Here is a 12,747-nt window from a genome sequence, read left to right on the forward strand (position 1 = left end):
TCAGATAAACTGGACCCAAGCCGTAATGAGGATCAGCAACTGTTTAAAGATTTTTTAGCGGCTCATTTGCCCATTAATTGAATAATTAAGTGATTATGTAGATTAAATTTGAAGTAATTTTAATTTACTGTAAATCAATAAGCTTTAACTGGACATAACATTTGATAACAGATTCACATAAAGAAAGAGGTACGAAGAAGGAGAAATTAATATTCTATCACTGCTACCATCTACTACGTTCCTGCCCATAAAATTCTGTGGACAGTCAAATCTAGCTGCTAAAAACAAGAAACTGGGTCAGTTTTAGTAACATATTTATGTTAACATACACAGTAACGGCTAACCTATTATTGGGGCTAAAAAAAGAGGGCACCAAAATTCCTCTATTGGAGCTCTGGTACGTAAATAATACATAAGAAACAAGCTCCCTCAATATCTCCTAAACCAGGTAGGTGAGCTTCATAAGGGGGGAATGTGTCCTATACTATTTTAACTGAGGATTCCATAGATCAAATGTTTATTTTATTTTTATTTTTTATTACATTTATATCCTGCCTTTTTTCCTCCAAGGAACCCAAGGCAGCGTAGATAATCCTCCTTTCTCCTGTTTTATCCTCACAACAACAACCCTGTGAGGTGGGTTGGGCTGAGAGTCTGTGACTGCCCCAAAGTCACCCAGTGGGTTTCCATGGCCAAGTGGGGACTAGAACCCGGATCTCCCAAGTCCCAGCCCGACACTTTAGCCACTACACCACGCTGGCTCTGCTTATCACCGAAACGTTAATAAAGCTGTGTCTTTGAGATGTTAAAAGGAGAGGGTGAACCCCCTTTCATTTTAACAAAGGAAAGCGAGCACTTATTTGGAAGTAAGGTCATCTTTTGTATTTTCTCTCTATTCCCTATTACAGTAAAAACACCAGATTCAGCATAGCTTGGAAAACCCCAAAAACATGCCTTTAGCTAACAATCCAGATGATTAAGACTACCCCGACCCACTGATTAATCAAAACTTTAGTTGAATAATCTACCAATTAATTTCAGACTGGTTTTTAATATTGTTGCGGGGGTTTTAAGTACTGTAAACAGAATCCTGGGCAGCGCTAGTTCTTACTGAATGGAACAACATGCAGTGTCCTATTCTGGATTGGATGTCCTCAGGGCCAGCATTACAGGAGTCTTCTCGCAGGAGCTTCCACATCCGGCATCGACAGTCAAAAGCAAAGAGGCCGCTGAACTGTGGCTCGCTGGCTCTGCTGTCATCCACGCTGCCGTTGCACGTCAAAATCCTTCCTCCAAAAGTGTAGATCATGTGTTTCTCTGAATCCATGCACATCTGCAAGGAGTTAGGCATTTTCTTTAAAAGTCATTTACACAATACACTTTAACCAAGACTAATCTTTTTTTAAAAAAAATATATCAGAATTGCTCACTGAGGTTTGACCACTGACTATTCTTTGAGCCTCTGAAGCTAGCCTGAGAATAACCCAATTGAGAAGGCCCTCCATTCTTCAATAAGCTAAATTCACAGACTATGACCAGACAGAGTCTGTGGTACAGTGAATAGAGTGAATCAGATTTCTGAAGTCCCAACAACTCGGTTCAAACTTCACAAGAGACCATTAATGGCTTACTCAAAAGCAACAGTCTGGCTCAACGTTAGATCAAGACTTTAATCTTTTTGTGTTTATTTTTTTCATTTATTTACGTTTTTCTCTATTCTAATTTCACTCTCCCTCCAATCCCGTTTATGTTGGCTAGACTGTTCTACATCAGTCCCCATAACCCTTGGGACATAAACAAGGAGCTTCACCAGATTAAAGCCTTAGAAAGGCGGAAACTGATTTGGGGGTGATATCTGGGTAGCGTATTACGTACAAAGAGAAGGGAAGGAGGGTGGGAGAGAAAGAAAGCGGGTGGAATGTAGCCCATAACTTTAAAAAGGTTGCCCATCTCTGCCCTACTGAACAAAAGCTTGAGTACACTAATGGAAATAACAGCACATTGTTGTTGTTGTTGTTGTTGTTGTTGTTGTTATTATTATTATTATTATTATTAGCACATGCTTTACCCTTGCCTCTATTTCCTTCCCTATTGTCTTCCTGGTTCCTTTTTTCAAATTGTAAAGCCGCTTAAGTCAGGCACCTGGCTTCTTGTTCTTTGTAAAGTACCATGCATGCGAATGAAGACAGCGACGGCAACATTACTGACCTGATGATCAAACACCAGCTTGGGGCCACCATCCGCTGCAGTATCTTCACTTAGCAACATCCACGTGTTTGTGTCAATGTCATAGCGATAAAAGTCACTTTTCAGAGACTTGCTGTTCCTCACAGAGGAATCCAGGTAACGGCCCAGCGTGTAGATCTGTCTTCGCTGGATGTCAATGCACATCTTGTGACATGACCTGGCGCTGGGGCCATTCTGCTGGGCAGAGCAAAATGGAACACGAGTTATGCCTTTAGGTAATTTGCAAAGACTGAAGTACAACTTGCGTGCAATGGCCAACATGATGCAAAGAGTAGAATGCCGAACTAGAAGTACAGTGAGTTGGGTTCAAACCCTCAGTCATCCATGAAATTTGGCCCAATAACTATCCTCCATCTAGGCTTAAGGTCCACAGTTGTTGTTGTTGTTGTGAGAATAACATGGAGATGGGAAGAAATTTGGAGGAAGGTGAGATAAAATTAGAACCACTAAAACCCTATGGAAATCTGGGGGGAAATTGATCAATTCTGCATCTGCAGAATGCTTCCATGTCTGTTCTGAGGAACATGTTCATCCTTTCAGACACATCTATATTCAGTGACCTTTGGCAACCTGGCACGATCCTCAATCTTGCTTAGGGCAAAGGGAGCAACTTCTTAAGCCCTCTGCTATCCCCTGATATTTCATTCAGGAGTGGATACCAGTAAGTCAAAGTCAAGAGCCACAGCCTTGAGTTGAAATCTACAGGAATCAAATGGCTTTGAGGGACATTGGGCTTTGGCAGGACATAAGCGCTAAGTCAAGAAAACCTGATCCTACCCATGGAAAGTTTCAGTAGGAGAGGGAAGACAAATCCTCAAGACGAGACACTTTAGTCATACTTGCAATGCACTCTAATATCCACACCAAATTTTGACAAGAAACACTTGTGGCTCATAATTCAATTGGAAGTCCTGATTCAACTCAAGCTGCCCTGCTTCCGATTACTTTGAACAACACTTGGAAACTGTAAGCCGTTTTATCACTCATCTTACGGGAACTGTGACGTAAGAGTCCAAATTCTGCAAGTCTCATGGACATGGGAAGCAGTCTTACACTGAGACATTTCATTGGTCCATCTATCCAGTGTCCTCTTCTTGACTAGCAGTTCTCCAAAGCCTCAGAAAGGGATCCTTCTAGCTCTACTACCAGAGTTTCCCCCCCACCCCAACTACGGTGTGGGGAATTCTAGGTGGCACATGCTCCAGTAGTGAGCTATGTACCATTCCAAGTCCTCAAAGCATTCTGAAAAAGTCATACCCAAAAACAGACCGTCAATGAAAAAAACTCCGAAGCATAGATTATTGAATGCATACTACCCAAACATTACATGTCTAAGACCCTGTTCAGATGACACGCTAAGCCATGGTAGTTAAGCTTTTTGAGTTTAGCGTGACATGTGAATCGTTCCTAACTATAGTGGCTACACAGAATCATAGAATAGTTGAGTTGGAAGGGGCCTATAAGACCATTGAGTCCGACCCCCTGCTCAATGCAGGCTAAAGCATCCCTGACAGATGGCTGTCCAGCTGCCTCTTCAAGGCCTCTAGTGTGGGAGAGCCCACTGGTTCCATTGTCGTACTGCTCAAACAGTCAGGAAGTTTTTCCTAATGTCCAGCTGGGATCTGGCTTCCTGTAACTTGAGCCCATTATTCCGTGTCCTGCACTCTGGGATGATGGAAAAGAGATCCTGGCCCTCCTCTGAGTGATAACCTTTCAAGTACTTGAGGAGTGGTATCATTTCCAGCTGAACATCAGGAAAAACTTCCTGACTGTTAGAGCAGTACGACAATGGAATCAGTTGCCTGGTGAGGTTGTGGCCTCTCCCACACTAGAGGCCTCCAAGAGGCAGCTGGACAACCATCTGTCAGGGATGCTTTAGGGTGGATTCCTGCATTAAGCAGGGGGTTGGACTCGATGGCCTTGTAGGCCCCTTCCAACTCTGCTATTCTATGATTCTATATCTCCCCTCAGTCTTCTCTTCTCCAGGCTAAACATGCTCCGTTCTTTCAGTCTCTCCTCATAGGGCTTTGTTTCCAGACCCCTGATCATCCTCATTGCCCTCCTCGGAACACGCTGCAGCTTGTCTGCATGTTTCTTGAAGTGTGGTGCCCAGAACTGGATACAATACTCAAGATGAGGCCTAACTAGTTCCAAATCGAGAGGAACCAGGACCTTGCGCGATCTGAACGCTATACTTCTACATAATCACAGTTTAAACATGCTCACTAACCATTTACTGCAAAGGGGTTAGTAACCTAACCACGGCTTACCGTGTTGTCTGAACAGGCCCAACATGGTCAGTGAATGAGGACTATCACACCAGAAAGATTAAATGTTCCACATTTCTACAGCCCAAGTAACATAATCATATGGAGTAAAAGCAAAAGCAATGGGTGAATTATGACAGCTATGCAGCCAAAATCGGGCTACTGAAAAACAAGAGAAAGGTATCAGCCTGGCCAGGAGAACTCCAAAGCCTGCAGAAGCAGCAAACAAGTTTTTAGAGGGAGGAAAGTAATTGGGGGGGGGGGAAGAGACGACCCTCAAACACACCCCAATAAGGACACAATGGCCACAAAATACTGAATGTCTAATAGAGGGGAGAAGGAAAACTGAAGGAGGGGGCTAGTGGAATGGCATATCCTGGAAGAAAGCATGGCTCGCTGGCAGACTGAGCAGGAGTGCTCCATGCCTCAACTTCTTTGTTGCACCTTTGTGTTTACTAATTAGCCATCAAATACAAGCAGCTTGCACTACAAAGGCACCTTTGAAAGAGCCTGCTTTGCCCTGATCAATGTGACACACAGAGACACACGCAGAAGAGATTAAACCTTATGGGCCTTCTTCGTGGAGTGGGCCGAGGCTGACAAGTGCACACGGAATAACACAGCCAGTCTCAGCATTTAGGGATCCAAAAGATACATGTGAGGAAATGGCAGCCTGCACCTGCAATTGCTTTGTCATTCAAAATCGATTCCCAAGAACTAAGGCGAAAGTACACATTTCCTTCCTGATGCAACATAATTGAAGGATTAAGCATGTGAACAGCAAAGAACATCCACACAAATACATCAGGAATAATGTTTTAAAGGAAGTGCAAGTCGAATTGCTTTAAGAGGGCTGCTTGCTACAGCTTTTATATTAAAAACTGGACCCTTGAGCACTGCTCTAACAGATACGTGAATCTCCTTTGGACAAAACAGCCAACATCATGCCTCGAGGCAATCAGAGTTCCTTGCTGGCAGACAGGCTGAGTCACTGCAACACTGAAACTGATTTACTAGATATCGTCATATTTTCTTACTTAAACACTGGCTTCCCGTGGATTGGAATAGCTCAGTTTGATACAGCAAAGCCTTCAAGCAATGTTATGCAGGTGTCAGGCTGTGTCTGTCCCATCTGATAGAAGCCATACCTGCTGACAACCCTAGGCATGGCCCCTGCCATGGTCCACCCCACAGCCCCAATGAGGAGGTACAGGGAACGCTTATCAAATTTGCAGATGTGACACAAAATTGGGTGGGACAGCTGATACCCTGGAAGCCAGAAACAAACTCCAAAGTGATCTTGATAGGCTGGAGAGCTGGGCTGAAAGCAACAGAATGAAATTGAATAGGGATAAATGCCAAGTTCTACATTTAGGAAATAGAAACCAAATGCACAAGTTACAAGATGGGGGATACTTGGCTTAGCAATACTACAAACGAGAAGGATCTTGGAATTGTTGTAGATCACAGGCTGAATGTGAGCCAGCAGTGTGATGTGGCGGCAAAAAAAATCAAAGGCTAGCTTGGAATGCATTAATAGAAATATATTTTCTAAATCGTGTGAGGTACTGGTTCCCCTCTATTCAGCACTGGTTAGGCCTCATCTTGAGTAATGTGCCCAGTTCTGGGCACCACACTTCAAGAAGGCTGCAGATAACCCGGAGGGGGTTCAGAGGAAGGTAACGAGGATGATCAGGGGTCTGGAAACAAAACATAAAGGTGATAAAGCCTTGTCTGGACTGTACCAAGTCACACTATGGCGTGGGGGCACACCTGATCAAATTCTCCTCCAATACAACAAAATTGTATTGGAGAACTGGCACAGAGAAGGCTAAGTTAAAACCTCTCTCTCTTTGTATATATGCCTACTTTCTACGTCCAGGGATTTATTCATTTTTGGATGCATTTCTTCCCATCTGCAATACAATTTGGTACAGTCCAGACAAAAATACATGAATTTATATGTCTTTTTTTGTAAGAAATGGGTCTACATTCATCAGTCCCAACACAAGCACAGTGGAGGGGGAACTAATGTTTTCACTTATCTTAAAACTTTTAAACAACACGAAAAAGCTTTCGATGGGGAAGAAATTCCACATGGAACGGCCTAGCCTTTGTTCCAAGGCAGCCCAGTTAATGCAATGCACACAGCTACTTATGTTTAAGAAATCTTAAAATTTTCTTCCCACAAGCCAATCATAGGAGCCAGCTCCAACACACAACTTTGTCCCCTCCATGAAAGTGTATTTGAGATGGTGGAAGAATGTAACACGGAGCACCCTACTGACCTTTTCTTGCAACATCCACAAGGCTTTTCATTCCAAAAAAATGTTTCCACGTGCAACTCCTTCCTGGGAACCATTCCAAAGCCCTCCCACGGGAGCATTTTGGCATAACTAGCCCAAGACATATCTATTCATGACTTTTGAAATGCATGTCTGTTAAGCTAACACTGAGCTATGAAAGACCCGGAGTGGGCCAAAATCTCCTTTAAACTCTATTTTAAAAACAGGAGCTTTGAAAGAGCATGTAGTGTGTGCAGAAAGGGAAAACAAGGAACTAAGGATTCAACTTTAGGCAATTTCGCCCTGCCTGGGAATAGCAAAATGTACAATGTCTCGCTAAGTCACTGGTTTTAAGATGGAGGTATTGTAGGCTAGATCACGCTAAAGTTGTTTCTTTTACACAATGCTAGGCAACATAAGGCATGAGATGCCTCTTGATCTTCTATTGCCAAGTTCCTGGTGGGGTCGTTGCCTCTGAATTGGAACGATTGAATGTACCTGCTTTAAAAAAACAAACAGATTGCCTGGTTTAATAAACAGATGGGAAGGATTCCAGGTCTCAGGCGTGGCTGAACTACACAGATATTAAACATCCAGAGATACTGAGTTGGCAAGCTCTGAATTGACAAAATATTTCACTTGGAAACAACTTGGCACCAGGAAACTTCAGGCCATGCCATCTCCCTTATCCTTCCTGATCAGTGAGGTCTTTTGAGAAGTCGTCACCATGAGTATCATAGAATCAAAGCATAGTAGAGTTGGAAGGGGCCTACAAGGCCATCGAGTCCAACCCCCTGCTCAGTGCAGGAATCCACCTTAAAGCATCCCTGACAGATGGCTGTCCAGCGGCCTCTTGAAAGCCTCTAGTGTGGGAGAGCCCACAACCTCCCTAGGCCATTGGTTCCATTGTCGTACTGCTCTAACAGTCAGAACGTTTTTCCTGATGTCCAGCCAGATTCTGGCTTCCTGTAACTTGAGCCCATTATTACATGTCCTGCAGTCCGGGGGGGGGATCAAGAAGAGATCCTGGCCCTCCTCTGTGTGACAACCTTTCAAGTGTTTGAAGAGTGCTATCCTGTCTCCGCTCAATCTTCTCTTCTCCAGGCTAAACATGCCCATTTCTTTCAGTCTCTCCTCATAGGGCTTTGTTTCCAGACCCCTGATCATCCTGGTTGCCCTCCTCTGAACATGCTCCAGCTTGTCTGCGTCCTTCTTGAAGCGTGGAGCCCAGAACTGGATGCAATACTCAAGATTAGGCCTAACCTTGTGAGGCAGCTCCTGCTCTATGGAATGCCCCTCCAACTGAGATCAGGTATGCACCTACGTGGCTTTGTTGTTGAAGTCTTTTCTTTTCAGGCAAGCTATGTATTCCCACTTATCCTTGCCCAACCATCGAAAATGATGCTGCTACCGAGGAATCAGAAACATTTTTCAAGCTTCCGCTTTGCACTGCCCCATGTTTAAAATTAGTCTTGGCAGGAAAAAAAATCTCCTACACCTATTTCAAGAGGACACACTTCTGTTTTGCCAATTTCCTGGATGATATTCAATATCCAAATGCGGGTAACTCATCCTAGAAGTTAACTGTGCAGATGCTGTTTGGGCAGTGCACTTCATGTAAAGAGTAGTCCCGGCCCAAGTTCCTTTATACAAGCACGGACGATTACTGCAAGCTTTAACAACGTCATGTTAAAGACTCACAACGTTGACAATCCTGCCATCTCAACCCTGTAACTTTCTTTTTCACTGACTATTAACCCATTTCATGTTCTTGGTAAGCTGACACGATTCCTTTTTTGGAGGGGGAAGTTTGCCTTCTCGTATTTGTCACCTCTTCTTGCTGGAACCTCTTGTTAAGTAAAGTTTGGATCTGAGCTGGCTCTTGGACTAATGAGTGGCTTTGGAGACTGTTCCACCTCAAAGCGTCCAGAGCCTTCCATCACCTGGGCCCGTAGCCAAGACAGACATTACCAGCAGGCTACACTGACATCAGCCTTCGCTGTGTCCTTGGGAAAACAAACATCTGCATCTGGATCACAAGCCATCATCACAGAGCAAATGTTCTCCTCTTCTCCTCTCCTTCCTTCTCAAACCTTCCAGCAGCCATGCTCTCACTTCCTTATCCCCAGGGCTGGGTGCACTCAGAATCAAAGACCCAAACAGTCAAATGATACCTCAGGGACAAACAGCTGAAATGAGGACAAGTTAAGCTCAAGTTGAGCTGAACTGTGTAGGAGAGAAAAGTTCTAGCCAATGTTTCTTGTTCTTTTTTCTTCTTCTTTTAGGTCTGTAAGCCTCCAAATATGCTATTCCTCTTCACCTGTATTTCTGCAGTGGTAGAGTCTCAGGAAGGTTCTGCCACACACTGCTGCTGCCAACTTCAATCAGTTGTGACAAAGGCAGGAGATGCAAGGAGCAGCACAGGTGGATTTAGCACAGGGTGCCCCGTGGGCTGTCTTTCAGCTATGTTCTTAACACAGTCTCTCTTGACATTCCTATCTAACTGTGATCTAAAGGAAGCAGCCAAGTTTATAAAGGAGCTCCCACCAAACTCAAGACCTTCCTGCTATGGGCAGGCCCCGACTCACACAAGCATGTTCTCCATCTGGTTACAACTTTGACCGACTGCCTACACCAGAGGTACAGAACCTCAGGCCTGGGGGCCAAATGTGGCCCTCGGGGGTTCCCCAGGAAGCCACGCCCTCTTCCCTTAACCATCAAACACTTGGCGATTTCGTAGCTTTCGTGCAGTTCCCACCCACCCATCCCCTTCTAATTGAAAGCCTCTCCTACGGCTTAGTTTCGTGATGGCTTTAAGCCAATATCTGCTGGTATTTCTGGAATATTGACCCCACCCTTTGGTCAAAGGTTTCCAGAGTTTCTCCATAATGGGATTCAGGCCCCAAGCTAAAAGAGCTTCCACGCTCCTGGCTGCCACGCATGAGATTGACAAAATCAGTGAGATCTCAATATCCCTAATTATTATGCTGCTTGTCCTGCAGTCCTGGTGTTACCCACCCTTTTGGCTCCTCCTATCCATGCACAGGAAACTCTGTGATGTTGTGTCCTTGCGATGCCATGTCACATAAGATGGCACACGTCTGCCTCTCAAACTACAAGTACTCAAATGCCCTGTAGAAATATGCTTGCTCTCTCCTCCCAAGCCCAGCTGGGCACCTGGGCCATTATCAAAATTATCACTTGTTCTGTTCTAACATTTCTTGGACCAACACCAGAAAATCTCAAAAGATCTTACCTAGACACTCAACACAGATGCCAAGATACAGGGAAATAAGTTTGCATAATAAGCTGCATTCACTACAACTCAGCCTCATTTGTTTCTTCATGATAATGGACTTGTAGCCAGACCTGGGTGCCTGGACCCAGGTGAGGTGTCCCCATTCCTCCCTCCAGCCCAACACTTGGGTCCCAGGGGCACATTGGGACAAAAGCCCAATGTGACCTAAAGGCCAGAGCACTGTCTCCTACACGTTGGGTTTAAGTATTAACAGATGTTTATTTGATTGTATTTTGTTAATTTTAAAGCTTTGCAAACAGGCCAGACAATTTGGTTTATTGGGTGGTAGAGAAATGCCATTAAAATTATTCTTTCAATTTTAAAAAATAAATTAAAATAAATAAAAGTCAGGAGAGAGCAAGGGAATAGCTTATTCTAAAATTCTGGCAACTTGCCATTCCCTAGGGAAAGAGAGCTATTAAAAGTGATCAACAAACAGCTCAGTCGTCTGCATGTTTACTCTTAAGTCAGTCCCAGTACATTCGCTGGGGCTTATTCACAAGTAACTGTGCACAGGATTGCAACCGAAGTCTCACATGATACCACTTAGGCTTAGAGTTTGAACAAATATGCTGTAATTCAAAAGCAAAACAAAAAACCTTCTTAGAATCCATTCAATATTCTCAGCAGCTCCGTACAACAGATTGTTCCTTTTAGTGGCTTGTTTATGAACACGCTGCCCTTCCTCTTACAGGAACATTGGAAACATCTCCCTTGTTGGAAGTTATTTATCCAGTTTCAACTGTGACCTTAGCAGTTTGTCTCAGATCACTGCCACAAGAGCGAGCTCCTTGGCTGGGAGGGCAGGTTTGTAGCTCAGTGGAACAGCACCTGCAGATGATCCCAGGTTCAATCCCAGGCATCTCCAGGTAGGGCTAAGAAAGAATCCTACCTGGAACCTTGGAGAGGCATTGCTGCCACTCATGGTGGACAATACTGGGCTGGATGGACCAAGGGTCTGTAATGCAGCTTCCTGCGTTCCTAAGTAAATCTACTACACCAAGTAGGAAGTTAGTTCCTTACCTGCAAGAGAAGACCCTCTCCTTACTCTTCGTTCCAAAACTAACACTAGCCTAAGCAGCAATTCCAGATCTTACACATGCAAACACAAACCCCACTTTCAAGTGTACAACTCACTTCATCTACATTATCAGGTTTTAATCCTTACAAGAACTCTGTAAAGCGGATCAGTTATTATCCTCCTATTGCAGATGAGGCTCTGAGGCTGAGAGCACTTGCCTAAGGCCACCTAGAGACCAGTCCTAAAACCTCTTCACTGGCTGCCAATTAGTTTCCATGCGAAGTATAAAGTGTTGATTATCACCTTTAAAGCCCTACATGGTTTGGGTCCAGGCTCCCTGCGGGATCGCCTTCTCCCGTACAATCCGCCCCGCACACTCAGGTCCTCTGGGAAGAATCTACTTCAGCTAGCAAGAACTAGATTAACAACTGTTACCCAGAGGACCTTCTCTTCTGCTGCTCCCAGACTGTGGAATGGCCTGCTGGAGGAGACTCGTCAGCTTGACAGTCTTTCAGCATTCAAGAAAGCTATCAAGACTGTTCTCTTCCGGCAGGCCTATCCAGTGGAATTTTAGGATGCTTTTTAGGATGTTTTTAGGATGTTTTTAAACAGTGTATACCATGTTTTTAATCTGTATTTTATGTATTTTATGCTTGTTATTGTTCCCCGCCTCGATCCAATTGGAGAGGCAGGAAAGAAATATTATTATTGTTGTTGTTGTTGTTGTGAAGAGGAGAGTCAAAACAAAGTCCCCCGATTCATTTCTCTTTCTCTTAGCCAATATGCTGCACCAGCTCAACCCTTAGTGGGAGGAGAAAGGGGACCGGTCGCTTCTCGAAAGTTTTATTTAGTTAAGTGCTTTTTCTGCATGTATACTTTCTGTACCGAAGTCTCGAAATCAGCTTCAAAACCTTCAAACATCTTTTTCATTCTGTTCTGCCAAAGCATCTTGTTTATTTCTCAGCAACGGAACAGCCAACTTTTCCATCAACTATTATGAAAGACATTCGAGACCCAAAAGGGTCATGACTTCATATTCTCTTAGAACAAGCAGGGAGGGAATGTTAGTTTCCGACATAACTACTGGCTCAAGGCTGAGCTACAATTGGCATGTTTAAAGAACTGTGTTATCTTGGCAAGGACCAGACTCAGTTCACACAGTGCCGTCACAAGAAAACAAAACAAAATATTTGAAACTTGCCTCCTTTTCAGTATCTCTTGATATACACGTCCACTGGTTTTCCTTCACGCTGTATGCCCAGAAGTCAGCCAGGTCCTGGGTCCCATCCCAGCCGCCAAACAAATAAACTGTTTCTAATCCAAATTTTAGAAAGAGACATTAATTCGTGAACCACATAGCTTAACACATAAAAGTTTATTGTTAGAAAGTTTGCTTGCAACAACCGGCCACTTTCCAGAGATTTATAACTCACCTTTTCTGGAATATGATTCCAGAAGAATAAACTGCTGGCCATAATTAGGGCACAATACATGGAAAACTAAATGAATTCCAATTGAGTTTGGATGAGAAGTTCCCTAACTAAAGATTTTGAAAGCATCTAGTCTTCGATGCCATTTACGTGTCAGAATATGCCTTAAGTGCCTCTAATGAGCCAATCATAGGGGGAG

General features: G+C 43.9%; 1 protein-coding gene across 1 annotated transcript in view; it reads right to left on the bottom strand.

The window, feature by feature from the left end:
• The window catches only part of MKLN1 (muskelin 1), a 111,262-nt gene that overhangs the window by 38,374 nt on the left and 60,141 nt on the right, over positions 1 to 12,747 (bottom strand). Inside the window, exons 9-11 of the mRNA XM_063134675.1 lie at positions 12,320 to 12,432; positions 2,209 to 2,424; positions 1,112 to 1,333 (exon numbers count right to left, since the gene is read on the bottom strand). Coding sequence (XP_062990745.1) covers positions 1,112 to 1,333; positions 2,209 to 2,424; positions 12,320 to 12,432 — 551 coding nt within the window. The remainder of the gene's footprint in view (positions 1 to 1,111; positions 1,334 to 2,208; positions 2,425 to 12,319; positions 12,433 to 12,747) is intronic.

This window comes from Elgaria multicarinata, chromosome 9 (assembly GCF_023053635.1).
Source record: "Elgaria multicarinata webbii isolate HBS135686 ecotype San Diego chromosome 9, rElgMul1.1.pri, whole genome shotgun sequence".
Lineage (NCBI taxonomy): Eukaryota > Metazoa > Chordata > Lepidosauria > Squamata > Anguidae > Elgaria > Elgaria multicarinata.